Source organism: Babylonia areolata, chromosome 23 (genome assembly GCF_041734735.1).
Source record: "Babylonia areolata isolate BAREFJ2019XMU chromosome 23, ASM4173473v1, whole genome shotgun sequence".
Taxonomy (NCBI): domain Eukaryota; kingdom Metazoa; phylum Mollusca; class Gastropoda; order Neogastropoda; family Buccinidae; genus Babylonia; species Babylonia areolata.
Window position 1 is genome coordinate 19,888,386 of NC_134898.1, and position 25,467 is coordinate 19,913,852.

At 39.4% G+C, this 25,467-nt stretch overlaps 1 protein-coding gene across 1 annotated transcript in view; it reads left to right on the forward strand.

The window, feature by feature from the left end:
• The first annotated feature begins 237 nt into the window (after positions 1-237).
• LOC143298046 (ribosomal protein S6 kinase 2 alpha-like) overlaps positions 238-25,467 on the forward strand; it is a 33,077-nt gene continuing 7,847 nt past the window's right edge. The window contains exons 1-18 of the mRNA XM_076610709.1: positions 238-362; positions 4,231-4,266; positions 6,907-7,023; positions 7,843-7,924; positions 8,474-8,554; positions 13,430-13,509; positions 14,342-14,448; positions 14,819-14,999; positions 15,434-15,504; positions 16,137-16,225; positions 17,405-17,572; positions 19,524-19,654; positions 19,954-20,004; positions 20,853-20,927; positions 21,499-21,588; positions 22,310-22,468; positions 23,336-23,497; positions 25,357-25,433. Coding sequence (XP_076466824.1) covers positions 303-362; positions 4,231-4,266; positions 6,907-7,023; positions 7,843-7,924; positions 8,474-8,554; positions 13,430-13,509; positions 14,342-14,448; positions 14,819-14,999; positions 15,434-15,504; positions 16,137-16,225; positions 17,405-17,572; positions 19,524-19,654; positions 19,954-20,004; positions 20,853-20,927; positions 21,499-21,588; positions 22,310-22,468; positions 23,336-23,497; positions 25,357-25,433 — 1,817 coding nt within the window. The 5' untranslated portion in view covers positions 238-302. The remainder of the gene's footprint in view (positions 363-4,230; positions 4,267-6,906; positions 7,024-7,842; positions 7,925-8,473; positions 8,555-13,429; positions 13,510-14,341; positions 14,449-14,818; positions 15,000-15,433; positions 15,505-16,136; positions 16,226-17,404; positions 17,573-19,523; positions 19,655-19,953; positions 20,005-20,852; positions 20,928-21,498; positions 21,589-22,309; positions 22,469-23,335; positions 23,498-25,356; positions 25,434-25,467) is intronic.

Sequence of the window (25,467 nt, forward strand, 5' to 3'; positions counted from 1 at the left end):
TTTGCGCAACAGGTTGTTGACTTTGAATCTTGCATGAGTTCCCCGCGGCAACTGCTGTTGCCACTGTGGTGGGGGAGGGGTGATCAGGCAAGGGTGCTAGGAGAATGCCAGAGTTGGGGTCTGTTGCATGTGCGGTGCTGGCGCGGGAAAGCACGCGAGGAATTTTTGGCTGAGATTTGCGTCACAGGAAGTAAAGACGGGAGCCTCTCATTCGCCAAGATCCGCCATCTTGTTTTGGAGTGCTTCGTTGTGAGGACGAGGAACCACGGAAACCTGTCAAAATTCCGCTCTTTTCCCCAACCATGCCGCTGGCACAGCTTGCAGACCCATGGCGGCGAATGGAAATGGCCCAGGATGCGGAGGTAATTCGGTCCTGTCTGGGTTTCAGTTGCCTGTTACCTAATTTCTGTGTATCGTCTGCTTCGCCAGCACGCAGTCATAAGAGCCGAACCACTACCGGTTCGCGTTCTTGGATCGAAGCCTAAATCAAATAGGGGGAAGCATATATTCATGATCACTCTTAGTGTGTATTATGTACTATCTATCCTTTGCAAATGGAAATGTATCGATGCAAAATCCCCTTTCACCCTTTCCCACCTTCCTTCGTTGACACGGAACTGTATGCACAAAGCAGTTTTGCTTGGAAAACGAACGGATAAAACTTCAACCGAGTGAATCGGTAAATTATTCCTTTACCGAATGAAGCACTATGACTGTCGGAATGAGAATTATGATTGCTGTGTGACGAAAAAAAAATGCCTTGGTAGATTGTGATAAAGGTGATAGTCAAAGCTATTAATAATGTAAAGGTTTTGTTTTTGTTTGTTAACAAACTGTAATTAATGTAAACAGTAAAGTCATGGTCATGCCAGTAGTGAAATGATTAAGCTTGCATCAAATACATGTCTTCACTTCTGAACACATAGTTAATCTCATGATGATGGTCATTTAATGTATTGTCATACTGAGAAAAGTGAATTACTTCCTTCCCAAATTTAGATATATCTAAATGATAATTGATGTATCACTAATCATGTTAATGAAATTTCCTGAATGTTTTACTTTTATTGTTCTTTGCTACTCTCAGTCTTGTACTTCCAATAGGGAATGAGCGATCAAATCTCTCTTTTTTTAAAAGAAAAAAGTGGAGGTTCTTGAGAAGGAAGTATCAAACTTCTATTTGGATTTTCAGGCATTTCAGGACAAAGGGACTGAAAGTTTAAGAAAAACACATAATCCATGAACATGTGCATTTTCTGCAAGCATTTATGTGCCACACAGACACACACACACACACACACACACACACACACACACACACACACACACACACACAAACACACACACACACACACACACACACACACACACACACACAAAAACACACAGAGTGGCACACACACACACTCACACACACGCACACATACACAGAGTGGCATGCGCGTGCACACACAGTGACCACATCACACAGTTACACTCACAAAATGCGCACACATATACACATATTATTTTTTTTTTAAGAATTTTACATAACAAGCATTGATGAAAGTATGATACTCCAACAGTTGTCAGCCTTCAAATAAGGGCTGGTATCAGAGTAATGTTTGGTTTAAAAAAAAAAAAAAAAAGTGTGTTTTTTTCCTTCTGTTAGAATTTCGTGTGTTTCACTTGTAGTGTTTGCTTTGCATATTATGCTCACATACATTTTTTTTCTGAGAGCAATTTGTAAATCTGAAAATGAAAAGCTGTACAATATGAAGTTCTACATGTTTTGTCTTCTAGAGTTCTACTGTGACTAAATTCATTTTTACGTGACATACACACACACTGAAATAGATACATAATTTATGTATGCTTACACACAGCAACACATATTTGTATATATATATATATATATATATATACAGGCATATAATTTGTACACAGGCATATAATATATAAACACTGACATGCATGCCTAATATTAGTCCAGAGATTCAGCTGAAGAAAGCATTAGCAGCAAAGGAAGTGTGGTGGGATAGAATATCTTCCCTGGTTTCCTTTGTGACATGATTTTTATGAGTGTATTTTACCTTTCCAGTTTCAGAGCTGTTGTTACGATGTTAGTGAACTTATTCCTTGTACAGAGCTTAATGAGGAAAAATACCAAGGGCAGAAGATAACACTTTCCATCTGATAGTAATCATATGAAACACAAATGTTTTTTGTTTTATTTTGCTTTCATAATAGTTTATCTTATTAACCACTTTTTTTCAAGAAGCCTCTTTAAAAGGTTAAAGACAGACACCAACGCCTTTGACAGTGAGTTATTAAAATGATTTATCAAGTGCTCAGACTACATCAGAAACATCTTTATTTTTGTTTTAATTTTGAAAGACTTTAATTGAGACTTGGGCTTAACAGTTCATTTTTTGTAATAGAATGCCACTAAAGGCATTATGTATGTCATTATGTGTATACATGTCTAATGATCCTACTTCGTGTTTTTATTAAGTGTCAGGACTCAGCATTTTATTTCTTAAGTGAAAGACTCGTAATATCACTAAAAGTAATAGGGATCATGATGATTCATTTGTTTTTGATCAGATCAAACTTTGGCAGATACACCCACTGATTAAAAAAAAATTGAAAAGATAAAGTTCTAGCTTTGTTGGTCAAATCCAGTTTTGTTACATGTATCAGATTGATGACTGAGTTGGCATGGCAGACTCGATGGTGATACTGATAATACACCCAGACACACACACACACACACACACACACACACACACACACGCACACATGCACATATGCACACACATGCAAACAAAACAACAAAAACACACCAAAACTCAGCTATCATCACCATATAGTATCCTTGTGCATCCACACGTGTACGTTATGATTTATACGTTTGCACATCTCTCTCTCTCTCTCTCTCTCTCTCTCTCTCTCTCTCACACACACACACACACACACACACACACACACACACACACACACACACACACACACACACACACACACACACACACACACACACACACACACACACACACACACACACACACACACACACACACACGTGCATACACACACATGTTAACACATCTCAAAATGGGATAGAAAGGATGGAATTAAAAGGTGACAGAGAGAGGATAGAACATGATTAATCATGAACATTTGTGTTGAAAAGAGAGAGGAATAATTTGAGACTTTCCAGGTGTAGGAAGTGAGCATAGAAAAAATACTGTAATTTGTTGTTGTTGAACAAACACTGGCACTGCTGGGGTCATCCAACCTTGTAGAACTTTGTACATTTTCATTAAAGGTGACTGAATTTCAAAATGTGATTGATGTGGTATAAAATGTCGTAGTCTTATTACCAATACCATTACCAGAGACTGAACATGATGGTGATAACGGAATATTCATTATTTCCTGCAGCATTTGTTAGACTGCATCTGGTTTCAAGGTCTGATCAGCGTGTTGGGTTTATCACTCTGTTAGTCTGTGTGTCATTCAATCAGGTTTCAGTCACACACACACACACACACACACACACACACACACACACACACACACACACACACACACACACACACACACACATTCCTACAGACTTGTAAAATTCTACATGCATATATATATGACCGTTTGTTAATTATTTTTAATTTTACCCTGCCAAGTAGGCAGCCATACTCTTGTTTCTGGAGATGTGCATGCTGGGTATACATGTTCTTGTTTCCGTAACCAACCGAATGCTGACATGGATTGCAGGATCTTTAATTAATGTGTGTATTTAATCTTCTGCGTGTGTATACACATAAATGGGGTTCATGCACTAACATATCAGACATCTGTCTGCACATATGTTGACCTTGGAGATCGGAAAAGTGTCCACCATTTACCCACCAGATGCCATTACTGAGAATCAAACAGGGGACCCTCAGATTGAAAGTCCAAGGCATAAAGCACTTGGCTATTGTGCCAGTCATCTGCTGCCTTTATTTGTTTTCTTTTTAAAAGCAGATGTGGTGTAGCATACATGGATCAGTCCACATGTCATGTTGGATGTCTCTTTGAAACTGAAACTGATCAGGGTCAGGGTGACATGCAGTCAGCTGTGTGACATCAAAAGTAATTGTGCAGATGAAAGATTGAAAAAAGTTGTCATGTTGTGTTGCTTGTTTTTCTGTTATGGCAGGCAGTGTTCTATAGATCATGAATTTTGTGTTTAATGTGTTTCAGGCGGGCAGCACAGAGGACATGCTGGTTGATGACCAGGTAAGATTTAAATTAAATTACTACAAATGCCGTTATATGAAAAAAAGAAAAAGAAAAAAGAAAGGCAGTCTTGCTGGTAACTATAGCGGTATTCAGTGGTATTTTCTAATATGGCAGTTGACATAGGAATGGCTACTTAACAAGATCCATTGCCCTTGCTAAAACAGGCATCCAGGAAACTATTGAGGGAGGGGAGTGGCGAGGAAGACTGACAGCATTGCAGAATGGGTGGGGAAACAATTTGCAGAGATTTGGGTTTTGCATTGAACTTGAAGAATTAAACTTCAAGCCATTTGTAGGTATGGATAATTTCATTTTATACGGCTCAAGTTGTCACTATTGTGCATCCACTGTTCCAGTCTTCAAGGTCTAAGTCACCACGAAGGAACATGAAGATTTCAGTATATTTGTCCTTTGTGACAATGCAAGTTTTGAGGTGGTTGGTGATTGATCATGCTTCAGTGATTTGGGGCTGAAATTGGAACTGAAGATTAGCTTGATGGTTGCAATTTGTGAGGGATCTGGGAGGAAAGGTGTCACACTGAATTAAAGCGTGAGAAGTTGAATGAAGTATACCATGCTTTACTTACCACAACTTACAAGGTGCTTCAGATCATAAAAAAAAGGTGCGTCCCCCAAACTGTAAAAAGAAGGAAATAAAAACAACACTACATAAGACACAGCAACAGAAAGCTGACATCAAAAAGGATAATCAAGAAGTCTAGAAGTGATGGTACAATTGCTGTTGCTGCCAAATGTTGTCATTCATTTTCACTACCAGGAGTGTCATACTTTGGGTTCAGCAATAAACCTTTCTATTCTGATTCACAAGAAGTTTGGAGTTTGACTAGATCTTAATTGTGCCCAACGCACATTGGACATGCTGTATTATGCAAGATGCATAAATCAAAATTGAGGAACAAGTATTGTTATACTTCTTATATTTTGTGAAATACAGGAAGTCTTTGTGATGTGAGAAGTGCTGTTATACTGATAAAATAGTCCAGCCCTCAGAGTATGGGTGTAAATGTGAGTATGCATGTCTGCATGCACACATCCACACATAAACACACACACAATTCAGTGGAGTCTGTTTAACACAAGTTTTGGGGAAAAAGATTTCTGGAAACATGTATGAGATGGTCAGGAAATTGAAACTTCCTTGTGGAAACCAGGTTATTGTGTTATCCATACTAATAGTTTTTGTTGACTGAGCTCGATTGTACACACAAAGCATTGGTGTGTTCTACTGGGTTTTTTAATATTATACCAGTACCACTCTGATTAATTCTGGATTTTTTATTTAATTATATGTTTTATTTATTTTATTTTATTTTTTTAGCAAAGCCACAATCACAATGGTTTTCCACAATTGACTTTTGTCGTATTGAGGTTTTGATTTCACTTTTATCTTGGAAGATACACCACAACACAGGGTTGCTGTTTTCAGGTGTGTGTTCTTTCCTTAACTATTTTTTTTTTCTATTTTCTTTTCTGTGGTGGTAAAATACCATGGACTGATAGGCACATATGAATATGATGCATGGTTTAGTAGTTTTGCACCCAATAAGGACTTTGGCAAACGCTACAGATGTAGTCTTGGTTTGGCTGGAGACTGGTGACAGCACAGTCCTCTTCATTTCCTTCCATACTGTACATCCTGGTCAGCCAGCCAGCCTTCAGTTGTGTTGATTAGGAAATTTGTGCAACATCTGAATGATCTGCTTCTGTTAAGTAGGTGAAACTCAACAGTGTGGTCCCAGTCCTCTCAGTTTAGCCCACAGCACACATGAATCGTGCAATTTAGCTGCTTGGGGAAATCCCTGATTTTTTTTTTTTTTTTTTTTTTTTTTTTTTTTAAGTGATGGGATTGAACTGGGGACTGTTTTCAGTTCCCTGTCAGATCATGATATTCACTGTTCCAAGGTTGTGTGAGCTTTGGGTTTGAGTATTTGTGAAAGTGATGACAATATTAGATAATAATTAATATAATTGCCTTTTTCTTGTAAGTTCCATTTATTTTTTTAGAATATATGTTATTTTTCTCCTGTTCCTTGTGTAATTGTTTACATATTTTTCCCAAACTTTTGATGTCTGAAGTGAAAAGATTCTGATTTCACATATTTTGTGCATGCATTCCCAATTTTCATTGTTTGCTTGTTGTGTGTGTGTGCGTGTGCGTGTGCGTGCGTGCGTTCTTCTTTATGTGTGTGTGTGTGTGTGCAATGGATGCATTCCCACCTTTAGAGTGGTGTGTGTGTGACAGTGTTACTCTCTGTGTGCATGTGTGTGTGTGTGTGTCACTGTGTGCGTGTGTGTTGGCAGAAATAGGCAGCTTTTTTCATTTGTTAAAATTGTTGGAGTGAAGTTCATCGCTTTCCTTTGCCATGGCAGTTTCCACCTACTTGTTTCACAAATTTTCAGTTTTACTGTTTTTACTTTGTGTAGTGATTTCTACATGAAACAACATGTACAGATCAGTCCCATACTTGCATGTATAAATTTGGTGTGTGTGGTCTGTGTGTGAGAGTGTGTGTGTGTGCATGTTTGTGTGTGTCTGTGATGTGTTTGCCAGCGTGACATATTTGTGTAATTGTGAGATAAAACTGACTTGGAAAACTTGCTCTGGTGTCTCTGCAGGGGGATGACTCCACAAATGAGGTGGAGATCACCAACCTCGCCAACAAGCTTGGAGAGAAGGCTGATCCCTCCCAGTTTGAACTCCTTAAGGTGCTGGGGCAGGGCTCTTTTGGAAAGGTACGGCCTTTTCCCCTGTCCATTCTTTGTTATCATGAGGTTGAGAAGAAACAGACCAGTGAATGGAAAATGTTGATTTAAGAGACAGAAAAACGAAGTGGGGTGGAAGAGGTCTGATGTTTAGAGAATGTATGATATTGTGAGCAATGTTTCTAATTCTAGATTGTGTGGTGATAATTACCCCAAAACTGTTAACGATAAACAGGAATAAAGGAGGTTCATCTCTGTGATCAGACAAAAGTTCAGACCACTGGTCATGATGACTGGTGCCTCTTGGAACTGCATCACTTTGTTCAGCAAAATCAGTTACATAGCTCCAAAATAAATTCAATTGCAGTAATTTGTGTCCATTATAATGTCGGATTCATCCAGTTGCACCCACTCTATGCAGATGAAAGGTTAGCCTGACAGTGGAAGGTAGTTTCAAGGCAGTGTGACATTTTTGAATGTATACAAGTATGTGTGTTTGTGTGAGGTTAAACTGAAGTGACTGTGTGGGTGACATTTTAAAAATATTAGTTTTCAAACTCAGACTGCTGTCATATTCTTTTTGAAAGGTACACGCAATTATTTTACAGCACGTGCACATGTGTGTGTGCGTGTGTGTGCAAACATGCATATATATACACGTACATTCCTGCACAGCATCACATTTGTCAGAACACTGTGTTCTTTTTAGTTCTTGAACATTTCAGTGTGTACCTGATTTTTGTTTACTTCCTCCTGGCAGTAAGATTTTTGGGTAGATCTATACCTCAACCTGCGTAACTGCTGTATGTTGGGTGGCTGAGTGATGTGTGTACCTTTTGATGGGTGCAGGTGTTCCTGGTGAGGAAGATCACAGGCGCGGATACAGGCACCTTGTACGCCATGAAGGTCCTGAAGAAGGCCACACTGAAAGGTAAAAGCTTTATTATGAACACTTTTGCATTGAATATATTCATTGGTCCACATAATCATGCCACACCATATCTGCTGACCATTTATTTTGACCTGTTTTGTTTAGAAAGAAACAAGAAAAAAGAGTGGATTTCGGGGTACAAGCAACAATGTTTTTTTTGTTGTTTGTTTTGTATTTGTATTATATCGTTAAAAAACAGCAACCCAGGTTGCTTTATGTGCATTGTTATTGCCAAATCATGTTTGACTCTATCTGTAGATGAAAACATTGTGAAATATTAATTATATCTATTTCAAAAGATGGTTTTAAAAAACACACAAAAAACCCCTCTGAAAACCTGTGGAGTTTGATAAGAAAGGATTCACTACAGTCTCTGTTTTTGAACAACACATAACAGAGCCACACTGGGGGAAAGGTTAAAGAATATTTATATTTATCCACAGAGGCAATTATGTTTTCATTTATGAATTTATTTTTTCTTTCTTCAGTTTGTGTATTTTATTTTCAGAAATTAAAGTTTTCATCTGGAGTTCTGATGTCTGTTTTCAGTCCGTGATCGTCAAAGGACTAAGATGGAGAGAGACATTTTGGCAGACGTCAATCATCCTTTCATTGTGCGTCTTCACTATGGTGAGTATGCCCATCACAATATTGGGAGGCTCATTAGGCAACACTATATGTTGTTGTTTTTTTGTTTGTTTGTTTTTTTAAAGAATTGAGCTCTTTTTACTGACCGCACCATGTGAACAAGTTAAACAGTTTTTGGCACTCGCATGCACATTTGAGGTATCAGTTTCAGTGCCCATAGATCTGAAACATTCTACATGCATGTCAGTCTAATGTGTGTGTGTGTGTGTCTTCAAGGGCGAGTGCAGTCAAAATATTTTATTTGGAATACAGCTTGTGTACACTGCATGCATCAATGAACCCATTTCTTTTTAATGTCCAGGTATTTTGACAGTGTTGATTTTGTAAAGATTGTTCTTGCAAAAGTTTTAGAATGATTTTTAGCTGGGCTGAAAATATTTGCGTAGCCTAACCATCTTGATAGAATTGTCTCTTGCCATTTGTGTTCAGACAGCGTGAAAGTTAAAACAATGTTTTGGTTAACGATGCTCCGCTTACAGAAAGATGGCGAGATAATTAGAGGATAGAGTGGGAAATGTGAGCCCAAGAAATCCTTTTGTAATTTGACATTGTGATTTGAAAAGGCTGGATGCAGAGAGGCTTTTGTTGTGAGGTGTGAGCAGTTTTCCCAGGCATCATGGGTGGGCATTCGGTCTCATGGGAACTCATCACATTGATATTTATATATTCTTCATTATGTGCATGACTCCGGACGAATATGGATGAATGTTACAGGTTGCAGATACAGACACAATGAATGATAAAAAGAGTAGCAATGCACTTTCTTGTGTTTATGTTGGGTGTTTTTTGTTTGTTTGTTTGTTTTCCCCCTTCTTTCTCAAAAAAAAAAAAAAAAAAAAAATTGCTTATTAGGTTTTCCTTTTCTCAGAGAAAACAAAGCTTTCTAAACAGCTCATTTACGATAAAGTTGTACTTGCATAATCTATGGTTTCACATTTAAATTTTAGCATTGTCCTGCAGCCACTTTAAGCATAAAACTTTTTTTTTTTATATTTCCCTTCGGTTTACTGAATAGCTTCTGGTGACATTCAAAGATTTGCGTGTGTTTTTCCCTGAAAATTTCAAGTTTATGACTTGTTGGCTAAACTGGCCTATTGGATGGACACAGGTCAGGTTTGCCATCACAGTGTGGTGAAGGTTATACAAACTGCATGCTACATTACTCTCTTGCTGCATTGACTGGCTGTGCAGGCTTTTCCCCCAAGGGAAATCCGTTATTGCAATAAATTATTATTGACGTGTGTGTTTCCATTCGGTTTCACAGAGAAATCATGTGATGCCAGTTGTCTCCTGTGGGTCTTTATTTGTTTATTTATTTATTTGTCTGGGACAAAGTTTGGATGAATAGATTTGTGTTTTCTCTTAACTAGTGAGATTGTAAGCTGTTTGCCAATAAATTAATTATTATCTCTTTGTCTGTGGAAACAATTTGATTATGCCATGACAGAACCTGTGCATTTTTGCATTTATCATTCTACATGGGTGTGTGTGTGTATGCATGAGTGTGAGCATGTGATTGTGTGTGGGTGCATGCATGCATACATCTTGTAGGAGGGGGCATACGGGGGGTGACGTTGAGGGCTGGTGTGGGGGTGGTGGAAGAGTAGTAGATGGTAAAGAGGTCTCAGAACATGAGAGTGTAAGTTATTTTTCTCACATCAGTCAGCAGGGGTTCCTAGGCTGTGTGTAGCTTTCTTTCAGTGGAAGATCATTGAAGACCAGAAAAATATCCATCATACTCCTGTTGAAATAAAAGCAAACTTGATTTGTTAATAGATGTCATTTGGGCCAGTGTGGGCAAATCTGAAGAATGGTTATCACTTGAGAGTGTTATTTTTAGCATGTGCTTTGAGGAGACCATTTTAACTTGATCAGTTTGATGATCTTATAAATGGCCATGAATCTTGATAGTAAAATAAATAAATAAATTTAAAAAATGTAGAAAATGTTGATTTAAATTGGCAGCCTCAAGACATTGGTCCACTGACATTTGTTTTCTGAAGTCAAGGGTTCCAATAAATCTGTAGCATTGGTTATGATGGAGCAAACAGTCTGCCCTTGAACCGGTTTTGAGAGGGGTGTAAATGCATTTGGATATCAGATATAAACCTTGCATGATTACACAATGTTTGAATGTTGATACAAATAGAATCATTTAATCATTGTTTTAAGGATCAGTGCTCTGTATCACTTTTGTTTTGTATCAGTGATAGCTTCACAAGAGCTGATCTTGATGCTTGAAGTTGCAGGAACATTGTTCACTTTTTTTTTCTTTTTTTTAAATCATCCAATCGTCAACCAGTGCTGTACAATACTGATGATACTTATTTTGCACTGAATCTTGTGCAGAGACAAATCAGAGCACTCCCTCATCAGTCATTCACACGCAGGGATGAAATATAATAAATATTTGTAGATCAAAGCCAGAGAAGCAGTTGACTGAGAAGAGGAAGGTAGGTGAGGGGGAGAGGTCACTTAAACTTAAGGCCAGACTTAAGAGCTAAATGCAGAGGTTTCATGAAGCGAAAGAGGAAGCCCTAACCATGTGAATGCCTGGAAAGATGAATCACTGCCCATTGAAAGGTGTTGCTCACAGAGTAGGGAAGTGTTTCACGTTGTCTGTAACTACCTGTCGGTTTAAGATTTAATGACTCAGTTAAAGTGAATGAAAAGATACAAGGGCTTAAGCACAGAAGAAATGGTCCTTGGAACATGAATAGCAGAATTTAAATGGTGGGGTTTAAAGTGTTGATTCAGTGGGTTGAGTTATTTCACTGACAATTTTAACTGTTCACAGGTCCGTAGGTGAGTATGCTGCATGTGGCATAATGTTCCAAAGTTTTTTTGGTTTTTTTATTGTTGTTTTTTCTGAAAAGAGTGATTTATTTCATTATTGATTTTTTTCACTAGAATTTTAGATTTTTTTTTTTCATAAAAAAGAAAGTTTATAAATACTAAAAAATTTAGTTTTACTAAAACTAACCTGTTAGTTTCATGTTATTTGCTCTGGATTTTTGTTTCAAGTAAGAACACAATGCAGCACCGTTAATCCTAACAGTAAAAGCCATGTTTTCAGTCAGTTAACTGCAGATAGCTAAATGAACAGAAGTAAAAACACAAACAGAAGTGAAAAGATGAAATTATTTGGTATGTTCTTCTCTCTCTCTCTCTCTCTCTCTCTCTCTCTCTCTCTCTCTCTCTCTCTGTTGCACGCACGCACACACATTTGTGTGTGGAAAACCTGAATGTTAATTTATATTTGTTGGTGTTGACAGAAATTTGTGGTGGGCCTGGGCCTACAGCAACAAGAACATAAGTAGTAGTGGTAATATATAAAATTAATAAATATGATAATAGCAGCAACATCTAAACAGTTAACATGGATATTAAAAGCTACATCTGAACAGTTAATGTCTTTGCCTGTTCACATTCTTTTTTGATTTGTGTATTGTTTGGTTTTAAGCTGTATTGTGGAGAATTTTGCATTTTGTTTGTGTATATATGTATGTTAATTTTGTATTGTCTTCTGCTCCTATAATCATGTCTAATCACCATAATACCTCCAGTGACCAGTTGATTATCTTGTTAATCAGAGTTTTAAAAAGATTGATTCAGTAGGAAAATTTTATTATTAATTCCATGCTACTTTTTGTGGGTGTCAGAAAATGATAAAGAGAAGAAGGCTGTTGAGATATTTTTGAACCATTCATGTTCTTTCATGTATGCTACAGTTTTCAAAGTTATCCACTCCCCCACTCCCTCCCCTTTAATTTTTTTTATTACATGTACTGATGTAGTTTTCCTGCAGAATGTATTTTGAATGTTGTATTGGTTCCAGTGAGTGCTGTATTTTGTATATTGTATTGGCTCCAGTGAGTGCTTGAAATGGTAAACTAAAGGGAAACAACCCAAACAACTATCATCTTCTGAAGAAAATGAAAGTTCACACTGTTTCCATTATTTTTTGGTCATTCTGAATGTTTGGTGCAGTGATTTAAAAAGATAAAAAGGAGCTTCAGGATGAATATTCTCCCTTGGAAAATTAAATAAAGGCCCTTTCCTCTTTGCTATCAAATCTTATGGATCCACTTAAGTTCTCTCTCCTCCTCTCAATCTCACACATCCATCACTGAACTTTCTTCTCCCTGTCCCCATCCCCTCTCTCTCTTTTCTCTCAGTATCACATCCATTATGAGACTTACTTCTCTCTGCTTCTCTCTTGTATGCCTTTGGCTAAAAAAAAAAAAAAAATCTTTCTTTGAAATTGTAGTTTTAACTCATTCTACCCCACAGCTATATGCTTGCTACAACTCCCTTTGACCAGCACTACATGAGACTGCAGAAAAAAAAACCAGGGTGATTCATTAACACAGCAAAAGTCAATGGATAATTGTTGATTCAATCAGTCAAACAAAGCGTAGTATTCATGCTTCCAAAATCTGTTAACAGTTTAGTATAAAATGCTAACTGCGAAGCAAGAATGAACGAAATGAATAGTGTGTCCGTACAAGAATACTTGTACTCAGTCCACAGGGGAAAAAATCATGGTATAAGTTAACCCATATCTGGAACAGAACGAGTTAAACACCAATAACCGCTTAAACCTGGGACATAAGAAAAAGCAGCCAGGACACCAGTAGGACAGGCTGCCAAGGCCTGATCAGCGTTATGGGTGTATGCAAAGGTCAGGCATCTGTTTTGGGCTTTTTTTTTCCGTTCTTTTTTTTCTTTTTCATATTTTTGTTTTTACAGCAAATGTTGGTGCAGCTTCTATGGATCAGTTTCAACTCTTTGACACCTCTTGGAAACTGAAACTGAATTCTGATACAGTAACAATGACTTGCTGTCTTTGTGCAGCCTTTCAGACGGAAGGCAAGCTGTACCTGATTCTGGAGTTCCTGCGAGGGGGCGACCTCTTCACCCGCTTGTCAAAAGAGGTAGCATATGTGTGTGTGTAGGCGTGTGTGTGACTGAACCTTCAGCCAGTGATACTTTTAGTTCACAGAGTGAAGGGACACTGAACATGTAGCTTGCTACAGTTACTACATATGTCAGGGATTCCAGAATTCTTAAGGTTTTGTTTGGAAAAGTCATAAATGACATGCATGTTCAAGTTTTAATGAAGTTATGTGGTCTAATATCTCAAACATGAATAGGGTTGCATATGCACACATTCTGTGCACATAACCTCATACAATAGAGAATACATTAGATTTGGGAAAAGAAAAAAAAATCAAACAATATATAAGAAGTATTTCTTGTAGGCTTGTCCATAGTTTCCTTGATGTTTAGATTCAGAGGAAGTGATTTTGCTGTTGTCAAACATGGGTGAGGTTTGTTGTGTCCATGTAAAATAATCAGTAATGGCTTGCATCTTTGGGGAAGCAATGCATATTTCCCCCAACCACTTACACTTTGTGTTGGCAGTTTAGACATTGAAAAAGCAGTAGAGAATGGTTGGCCATATTGATGATTGGTTCTCATGACTGTTGTCCAGTGTAATGTACACCATCATGGCATAACCCTGAAATGGATCCGTTGCTGTTGGCTGGTCTATATGAACAAGATTCAGTCTTAACCATATTTTTGTTGTTCCGGTCAGTCTGTTTACTGTTTATGTTTCTCACTTTCTGTCTCTAACTGAGATAGCAGAGAGCGAATTTTTGTTGTGTATCACGCTTGTGTGGAGGGAAGATCAGTTGAAAGAATGTTCCAGCACATGTCTGTTGGAGATGTGTATGATTTGGTGTCTTGACTTTGCCCACACAGGTGATGTTCACAGAGGAAGACGTGAAGTTCTACCTGGCAGAGCTGGCTCTGGCTCTGGATCATCTGCACAGTCTGGGGATCATCTACAGGGATCTCAAACCAGAAAAGTGAGGCTCACTGTCATTGTCCTGTTTGCATGTGTGGGGATACTTGAGGTCGCACACAGACACATGCATGCTCACACACACACACACACACACACACACACACACCGAGACACTGAGATTCACACACTCACGTATTCTCACACACTCATACACTTGTACATTAAATATGAGGTTTCCTCGACAGCTGAAACACCTGTTTAGGAGTTGTATGGCTGTAATCCTGAAGTGACTAGTGTATGAACATAAAGTGCGTTGAGTTGTGTGACTGTGAGGCAAGATTATGGACTGTCATAAAATGATTCATTGTTATAGTGATGTGTGTCTTTTTTTTTTTTTTTTTTTTTTTTTTTTTTTTTTTTTTTTTTGCCAGCATCCTTCTGGACACAGAAGGCCACATCAAACTGACGGACTTTGGTCTGAGCAAGGAGTCCATCTTTGATGAGAAGAAGACTTACTCCTTCTGCGGCACCGTGGAGTACATGGCGCCAGAGGTGGTCAATAGAAAGGGGCACAGCACTGCTGCTGACTGGTGGTCCTATGGGGTGCTTATGGTGGGTCCTCACTGATGCGCTTGTTACTGTGTGTGTGTGTGCATGAGAGAGTGTGTGTGTGTGTGTGTTCACTGAAGTATGTAGAATGTCCATTGCTGTAAATTGGTGAGCAAACCATGTTTGGCTTTTCTTTGTTTCTCTGCTGATTAATTTTCTAGTGGTGTTTGTCCTGTTTGAGAGTTCATCTGCTGATGAATTTTCTGTTGATGTTTGTGTTGTCAGTAAGTTCATTTGGTGTTGAAAGTTTCTGGTGGTGTTTTTGCTGTTTGTGCATTGATAATAGACACAGGCGTCAAGGAGTTGCATCTATATGGTCTCAAGGTTTACACACACTCTTAGATGGTTAGAAGATGGGAATGGATGACAGGAAATAGGAGAACGCACAACAGACTACACATGTTGGATACCGTTGCATGCCTTTTGTGTGGTTTCAGTTTGAGATGCTGACGGGTGCATTGCCTTTCCAAGGGTCTAACAGAAAGGAAACCATGACGCAGATTTTGAAGTGAGTGCTCACTGAACAGTTTATAATTTTTGTTATTCATTAAAAATGCTGAAATTGGTGACATATTGTTCATCAGAATTTTACGTTGAATTTGATTTGCAGTCAGCTGCATTTTTTCAGCATGTGAAAATGGTAATCTGATTGGTATGAGGCTTTGAGAGAATAATTATCATTGAGAATGAAAAAAATTCTAATTGCACATTTGAAATGAAGAAAATGATAGTCGCAAAGTGCACATTTTTCAAATAAAAAAAGTACACAAAAGTTAGGTTTTAGGTATTTCAGAAATAAGTTTGAAAATGGCAAAAAAGCAAGTTTGTGGCACTTATATTTGGGTGAATAATATCAATATTTTGATAAACTTTTTACTAGCAGACACATTAATAGTTTGAATTTACTAGAAGCTGATAAACTTCTTCCTGTGATAGCAAATTAGAAACATGTAACAGATTAATGTGAATGAATATTGGCCATATCTAAATCTTTCATGTTTCATGATAAACATTTAGAAAAATGTATCTGTCAGTAACTATTCCTTAGCTGAAGAATGTGTTCTGTTGTGTTTTTTAGAGTAAGCAGGCAGTGTAAAGTGGACATGGTTCTATTGATTATGCCTGTGATTTATGTCACAGAGCCAAGTTGGGTATGCCTCAGTTCCTCAGTCCTGAAGCTCAGAGCCTGCTGCGAGCTCTCTTCAAACGCAACCCTGTCAACAGATTAGGTGAGTCTGGAATGGGACTTGACATTGTTGTATTTTTTGTTGTTGCATTTTCTTATAATTTTTTGTTGTAAATATTCCAGGCACACAGAGAAAATCTTATTTATCGTGTGTTTGAATAATCCTGTCATGTTGCAGCAGCTGCCCAACTTTCTTGATTGCCTGTATTTCCAGTGATGCCAGCTGTCTTGATTTTGTCTTTTTTTCTTTCTTTGTTTTTTGTTGTTGTTTGCTGTTGTCATTACAGGTCACAGTTTGTATGTTAGTCGGACATATTTTTTTTTCCTATGAGTTCGTTTTCATCTGGCTAGATTCAACCGCCCACTTTCTTATCATAAGCCACTGTAATGTGGTGAAGCAGGTGATGTACTGAGTATGGGCTGAGGTGGGGAGTCGCAGTCCTGGGTGTTGAAGGTGGGTCAGAACCACTTAAACGTGTGTTTACACTGAATCCCCTTGTTGAGCAGACCAGCCAGCTGGTTTGTTTGCCCGCACAGGCCTAATCTGTAAGCAACAATTAGCTTGCAGAAACAATCTGACTGTGTTGCAAGTGGATGTTTTATGTACACCATGATGATAAACATGTATCTCGGTGTAACTGAGGGTCTAAGTGTTCCATAAAAAGTCAGAATGCTCCAGAAAAATGTCCAAATTGTTGAAGAGTTCAGTGGTGCATCTCTGTAACCGTTTCAGAGAAATATGAGTGGCAGCATGGCACCAGTACACTTTGTTGTGCCTTCCTTAGTGTAGTGTACTGACAGAACAAGAACAAGAGAGTTCAATGACCTATGCATACAGCCCCAGTCAGAATGAATAAATGGCACATTAGGAGTCATACTTTACAATACAGCATGAGATGAAATTGAAAGTCAATACAACAGATTAAAGCAGGTTGAATTACGGTGCTATGATATGTAGACAAAAACCTACCATTTCTTGATAGCAAAGGCAATACTTTTAGCAGTGCAGATGATATGCGCATCTTTGGCTTTAACGCTATAGTAACCTGAGGGTGCGTCATCTTGTCTGTATGAGGAAGATATTTCTTTCTAAGTGTGGAATAAACTGGATGATAAGATAGAAAATGATATTCATCTTCCCACAACTTATGCACAGTATTGCAAGCACACCGGTGTACTGATAGAAAGGAGAAAATACATTGTGTTGGTGTGGTGTGTTCAGGCTCTGCTATCAACGGAATAGAGGACATCAAGAGCCATGCATTCTTCTCCACCATCCACTGGGACAAGCTGTACCGCCGGGAGGTGCCCCCACCCTTCAAACCTGCTGTTGTTCAGACTGATGAAGTCTTCTACTTTGACCACGAGTTCACCTCCAAGACACCAAAAGGTACAGGGATGGTTGGAGGTTTAACGACCTGTTCGTAGCAAACTCTCTGAGTTACAGGACTTGCATGTTGCACATTTATTATTCTGATTATTTGTTGAAACTGGACTTTTAATTATTTGGTAATTGGTGGTGTGTTGTCTTGGTTCAGTATGTCCAGTGTATGCAGAATAGCAGTTTTGATTTGAAGAGAAAAAAAAAGACAGATCTATACAAAATGAGAAGGAAAAACCTCTCAACATTAGACACTTTGATTTGACCCTTTCAGAAGATACAGAATAGCAAAGAACTACATTTAATTAACTGTAGTTGTCAGAGAGATAATAATAATAATACATTGTTTTTCTATGGCGCGATATCCAGCACCAATGCTGCTCAAAGCGCCTTACATCATCCAGTAGACTATAAACATGCCTTAAAAAACACATCAACCGCTATTTGACAATGGAAAATGTCCAGTGTGTTCATATGAATGAAAAAGCACACTTAAGAGATGAATCAGATTATAAAAGCTATGAAGTAAATAAGGCTTAGATTAAAACAAAATGTATTTCATAGAACACACACGCACATGCGCGCGTGCGCGCGTACACACACACACACACACACACACACACACGCATTTATAGATGTCCCTCCCTTACAGACACACACACACACAGACACACACACACTGAAAATAAATATCAACTGCACGAAAAACAAAATTGCATAAACATTAAGATATTTCTAATTTTCTATCATAGAATTCTGTTCGGACATACTAAAATGCCTGCACACTTACACACGCGTACCAGAGCACTGTACCCTCACAAACACATGTACGCACGCACACACGCGCGCGCGCACACCTGCACACACACACACACACACACACATTAAAAAATAACCAGATAGAACAAATACCATCACATCTAAGACCAAAACTACATAAAATACACAATGCATTAAAACAGGACTACAAAAATACCAGTACAAAGATACTTGTTAACAGGCATACCTTAGTTCAACCATTTCGCCCAGAACAAAAATGCTTACGGAAAAGGTAAGTTTTCAGATCTGACTTAAAGGAATGTAGATCAGAGGCATTCCTAAGAGATGAAGATAGAGAGTTCCAAATTTGGGGAACCTGAGCTCTGAAACCTATTTCCAGCGCATTTCAGATTAGTCCTTGGAACTTTAAGCAGCTTTTCTGAACCGGATCTTAATGTTCTGTGCGGTTCATATGTTTCCAGTACAGAAGAGAGATAGAATGGAAGAGACTTGTCAAAATGTTTGAAGGCAAGTGTTGCTAACTTATAGTGAATGCGGGACTCAATTGGAAGCCAGTGTAACCGATTCAGCAGAGGTGTAACATGATCAGATTTCTTTTTGGTGAGAACCAGTCATGCAGCATTGTTCTGAATTTTCTGTAATCTGTTGATGGAGGAAGATGTTAAACCTGCGAGAGTGGAATTGCAGTAATCCAGTCTGGACAAGACAAAAGAGGAAACCAACTGAACCATATTTTTCTCTGTTATGTAGGGTCTGACTGAGGCTAGCCTTCAGAGATGAAAATTACATGAGCGACACAAGAATAAAATTTGGTCGTTCGTAGTCAAGGTTTGGTCGATATATACACCCAGGTATTTGGCTGATGTTTGAAATGCTACTGAAGCAGAGCCAAATGTAAATGGGATGAAAAGTACACAACTTTAAACTATTCCAGCTTAGTTCTACCCATCAGCCTGCATACATACAGGCAGATAAGAGGTACTGAGAAACAAATCCATAGTCTTCTTTGAAAATGTGACATTTGCCCTGTTGCTATCTGTCCTGATCTTGAGCTATATGTGTGTAATTATTGACAGCAGGGACATCCCTGTACTCTCTGGACTTATTAATCTCTGTCTTCTTTCACAGCCAGAGTCCACCAGGATGACCAGCCTGACTATATTCACTGTTTGTCTTGCAGATTCTCCTGGTATTCCCCCCAGTGCCACTGCCCATGAGTTGTTCCGTGGTTTCAGTTTTGTTGCCCCAGCATTACTAGGAGAAAGTAAACCCCCAGAGAACCCCTTGGACAACCAGATCAGTCTGGCCAAAGTGAGTTTACAGCTGCCGCATCTTTGTACACTAAGCCTAGTGACATGTTGGATATATGTGTTAACATTGTATGTGAGTAGGTATGTGTGTGCTTGTATGTATGAGTGTTTGTGTATGCACATGTTGTAATGGGTGAAAAGTTGTGCACATGTGCTATAAAAGGGTGTGAACATGTTTAATTTGGTGTTAACAGCAGCAGAGAGCATCCTCTGTGTGTGTGTGTGTGTGTTTTGGTTGTGTTTCATTGAAATTTTTGTTTGCTGATGTTGACTTCATCATTGTGTCTCCTCTTATTTCAGCTTCCCGGTGTTAAAGTATGCAACTTCTCTGATGATTATGAAGTGAAAGAGGTGAGTATAGTGGACCATTTGTCAAAGGAACATTTTACAATCAAGCAAGCAAAATTAACTTTATTTTACATCACTGTGTCACTAGACTTCCCCTTTTTAAAATTTTGCATACATTCTGTTCAGATAGGTCCATGTTAGATATTCAAACATAAATTTGATTGCATTTTACAGACAAGATACAAAAAATTAGTGGGAAAACATACAAAAAGCTTTATGCTTGTATTCCACAAATAAGATATTAGACTATTCTGTCTAAAGTTCATGTGCTTTCATTCCACAAAAAAATTTTAAATTTGATTGCATTTTACAGACAAGATACAAAAAATTAGTGGGAAAACATACAAAAAGCTTTATGCTTGTATTCCACAAATAAGATATTAGACTATTCTGTCTAAAGTTCATGTGCTTTCATTCCACAAAAAAATTTTGGTGGAGCACCAAGAACACTGTGTAACACTGCAAAGCTATAGAAGCTAATTTCATAATCACACCATGCATGTTTCTTACTAAGCTGGTCTCCTACAGTTAAGCAACTTTGCACTGTTGGCTCTTCATAATCAGGATTGGTGTATTAGTGGGACCTGATAAAAGTTAAAACACTTAGCTTGCATCATCTGTATGATGTTTCCATGTTCTCTTGGACATGGACATAATACCTGAGTAAAGGAAGTTAACAGTCACTTGATGTATAAAGTGACTAAATCAGACATGACAGTATTTCATGTTCTTGTGTGCATTGAACTTATATTTTGTTTTGTTAATGGCCCAGTGTGCCAGTGTGATGTCAAACTGTCAGATTCCAGAAGTGTATGGTAGGTGTGTGTTAAGGCATGGTGTGTCTTGTGCAGGACATTGGTATTGGGTCCTACTCTGTCTGCAAACGCTGTGTACATAGACATTCAGGGATCAGCTATGCTGTCAAGGTGAGTAGCATTCTCTGCCACACTGTCTGTCTGTCTGTCTGCCCTTCTCTGTACTTCAGCCTTCTCCTTCTGTCTTTTAACCTTACCTTATTTGGACTGTCTGCCCTTCTCTGTTCTTCAGCCTTCTGTCTTTTAACCTTACCTTATTTGGACTGTCTGCCCTTCTCTGTACTTCAGCCTTTTGTCTTTTAACCTTACCTTATTTGGACTGTCTGCCCTTCACTGTTCTTCAGCCTTCTGTCTCTTAACCTTACCTTATTTGGACTGTCTGCCCTTCTCTGTTCTTCAGCCTTCTGTCTTTTAACCTTACCTTATTTGGACTGTCTGCCCTTCTCTGTACTTCAGCCTTTTGTCTTTTAACCTTACCTTATTTGGACTGTCTGCCCTTCACTGTTCTTCAGCCTTCTGTCTCTTAACCTTACCTTATTTTGACTGTCTCTGTGCCAGTTTGTTGAAACAGTTGATTTCATCTTGCATTCAGATCTTGCAAGGCGTTCTGTGATTTGTGCGACAGTGTTATGTTTATAAATGTATTATGTGTTTTCTCATACCGCTTGTGTTTTCTGTACAGATCATGGACAAAGACAAGAGAGACCCCTCTGAGGAAGTGGAAATCCTGCTGCGATTTGGACACCATTCCAATGTGATCACATTACGAGATGTAAGTTGTCTTGGTGTAACATAACCTACAGTTTGTTCCTGGTTTACCTTGATTCTCTTCCCTTTGATGCCATACATTGTTCACTTTGACTCTGTACCTTGTCGTCTTTCTCATTTCTTTATTGATTTTAACTGTCATTGTGCATGTGTGCTTATGTGTGTTGTTGAAAGAATGGTGATATAATTGAAAGTTTAGTGATTCTGTTTGCAGAAGTTGGGAAGTTGTAAATGTTTAAAATGAACACATTAGGTTTTGGCTTCTGGAAGACTTGTCTGTCAGATGCTGTTCTGCCATTAAACCATCAACTTTGAATATACTCCTACCCCAGCTGTTCATCCAGTTAGGTTTAGGGCTTGTTGATTTAGCATCCTGCCATTGGCCTTGTTTGTGGTCTTGTACTTTTCTTAACTGGCTTGAATATTTCAGTTACTGATAATGGTATGGTGTGATATGTGTTTCTTTCAGCATTCACCAAGTAGCCTTTCTCCTGAAACTTTGAGTGCGCTTGTAATTCTTGTGACCCTCATATACTTTGTAATGAAATAACAACATATTCTGATGATCTGCCAGAACAGAAGCAGGTAGCAGGATATAGGTATACCTAGAAATGCATCATTCTTTTGCCGATGCTGTGGTTATGTTCTGGGCTGGGTGGAGAAAAGGGCATGTATATTTGCTCATCTCATTACCCTCGCTTTATAAGATTTCATTTTGTTTCTAGGTGTTTGACAATGGAGGCAAGGTGTACATGGTGACAGAGCTGATGAAAGGGGGCGAACTGCTGGACAAGATTCTGCGACAAAAATTCTTCTCAGAGAGAGAGGCCAGTGCCGTGCTGGAGGTGGTCACAAAGACAGTCGAGTACCTCCACTCCAATGGGGTGAGGGGGCTAGTGTTTTGACTTCTGCAACTGGCATCCTCCATACCCTGATACCTATACCCCCACAGGGTTCTTACAGGGTTTAAACTATGCTTTTAAAAGTCTTTAAAAAAAAAAATTAAAAAAAAGAGAGAGAAGAAGAAATGTCCAGGTTTGTAAAAATTTTAAAGTTTGGTACTTTTTACTGATATAAAGTATACATCACTTCTGTCAGTGATTGTAAAAGTGTGTCAGTGATTGTACAAGTGTAACAGTAAAATAATCAACCTGATTCTAGAATTGATATTGGAATAATGATTGAGAAAAAAAAATCCAAAAGGATCTGTCCAACCAAATTCACCATTCTGTCTATGTGTTAGAGAATGATTCTGTCAAGGGGCACAAAATGGTATTGAAGAGTTTCAGTTTAGTTTCGGTTTCTCATGGAGGCATCACTGGGTTTGGACTAGTACATTTATGCTACACCACATCTATGAGGCAGATGCCTGACCAGTAACATTGTAGTCAGGCCTTGAGTACGTACATATATATTCATGCACCTATCACAGTTGATTCCTTCCACAGAATTTGCCAGAGGGCAACACCTACATTGCCACGGGTTCTTTTTCAATGTGCCAAGTGCATGCTGCACACGGGACCTCTGTTTTATCATATCATTCAAATGACTAGATGCTCACTTTGATTTTCCATTCAAGCTTTGGAGAAAGGGCAAGACCAGGATTCAAAACCAGACCCTCACGGAAACTGTACTGGCAGATAAGCATCTAAACCCTTCTGCCACCTTCCATGTGGCACTGAGGGAGGGAGGTGTGAACAGGTTGAGGTGTTGTGTCACTCCCAGACAGGTGACTGTATCGTGGTCCCCAGGTGGTGCATCGTGACCTGAAGCCCTCCAACATACTGTACGCCGATGACAGTGGGTCACCCGACAGCCTGAGGATCTGTGACTTTGGCTTTGCCAAGCAGCTGAGGGCGGAGAACGGGTTGCTCATGACACCCTGCTACACCGCCAACTTTGTCGCCCCTGAGGTGAGAGCTGGGGACCAATGTGATAGAATTTTGTTTTATTTTTTAAACTTTTTTATTCAAAATTTTACTAAGGTAACAAAAATCTTGCAGACATACCAGGAAAGCTACTGCACAATTTGATGCATAGGCACCAGAAATGTGGCAGCACACGTCTACACTGTAGACTCTGATAGTTTTTTCTTTGAGGTGGGGTAGGGAAGCAAGTAGTGAGAACCACCTTTCAGGGAGGTTTTAGTCTGACATCTGCGGCTGTGTACTCTTATGTGTACTTCACATTATGAGAATGTGTACATTTTGAACATGCTTTTGAAGAGTTGAACATTGTGTGCATGCAGCATTTTTATGGATTGACATTGAAAAGAAAAAAAGAAGAAAACTGCACACCTTGCAAAAGCTGTCGTGCCATGGTGTGGTCAAGGCAGTGATTGTGCATTTTTTTGTTTGGTTTCCTGTGGTGCTACTCTCTTGTTGCTGATCTGGATTCACCCACATTCGCCGACACACAGGTTTATTTTGTTACATTCTGAGTTCCAGAACTGACACCATCCCGTCTCTATGCATGGATCCTTAACTTCTTTTTTGGGGGGTGGGAGGAGGGGTGGGGTAAATTACATAAACCAAGCTTTTGGATTGATTTATGTTAAGTGCTCCTCATTGGGTGCTGACCCCTCATCCATACGAGTGGGGAGTGTTTTCAGTGTGTTGTGGACCAGCTGCTGTAAGAGGAGTGTGTTGTGTGTTAAGTGGACCAGCTGCTGTAAGAGGAGTGTGTTGTGTGTTGCAGTGGAACAACTGCTGTAAGAGGAGTGTGTTGCAAGGAATGTGTTGTGTATTGCAGTGGAACAACTGCTGTAAGAGGAGTGTGTTGTGTATTGCAGTGGAACAGCTGCTGTAAGAGGAGTGTGTTGTGTGTTGCAGTGGAACAACTGCTGTAAGAGGAGTGTGTTGCAAGGAGTGTGTTGTGTGTTGCAGTGGAACAACTGCTGTAAGAGGAGTGTGTTGCAAGGAGTGTGTTGTGTGTTGCTGTGGAACAGTTGCTGTAAGAGGAGTGTGTTGCAGTGGAGCAGCTGCTGTAAGAGAAGTGTGTTGTTTTGCAGAGGAGCAGCTGCTGTATGAGGAGTATATTGTGTGGACCACCTGCTGTAAGAGGAGTGTGTTGTGTGGAGCAGCTGCTGTGGTGTAAGAGGAGTGTGTTGTGTGGAGCAGCTGCTGTGGTGTAAGAGGAGTGTGTTGTGTGGAGCAGCTGCTGTATGAGGAGTGTGTTGTGTGGAGCAGCTGCTGTGGTGTAAGAGGAGTGTGTTGTGTGGAGCAGCTGCTGTATGAGGAGTGTGTTGTGTGGAGCAGCTGCTGTGGTGTAAGAGGAGTGTGTTGTGTGGAGCAGCTGCTGTATGAGGAGTGTGTTGTGTGGAGCAGCTGCTGCGGTGTAAGATGAGTGTGTTGTGTGGAGCAGCTGCTGTATGAGGAGTGTGTTGTGTGGAGCAGCTGCTGCGGTGTAAGATGAGTGTGTTGTGTGGAGCAGCTGCTGTGGTGTAAGAGGAGTGTGTTGTGTAGAGCAGCTGCTGTATGAGGAGTGTGTTGTGTGGAGCAGCTGCTGTGGTGTAAGATGAGTGTGTTGTGTGGAGCAGCTGCTGTATGAGGAGTGTGTTGTGTGGAGCAGCTGCTGCGGTGTAAGAGGAGTGTGTTGTGTGGAGCAGCTGCTGTGGTGTAAGAGGAGTGTGTTGTGTGGAGCAGCTGCTGTGAGAGTAGTGTGTTGTGTGGAGCACCTGCTGTAGTGCAAGATGAGTGTGTTATGTGGAGCAGCTGCTGTTAGGGTAGTGCGTTGTGTGGCGCAGCTGCTGTAAGAGTGTGTTGTGTTGCAGGTGTTGAAGCGACAGGGGTACGATGCCTCCTGTGACATCTGGAGTCTAGGAGTCTTGCTGTACACCATGCTGGCTGGGTAAGGTGGTGGTCAACTTCACTACTCTGCTTTG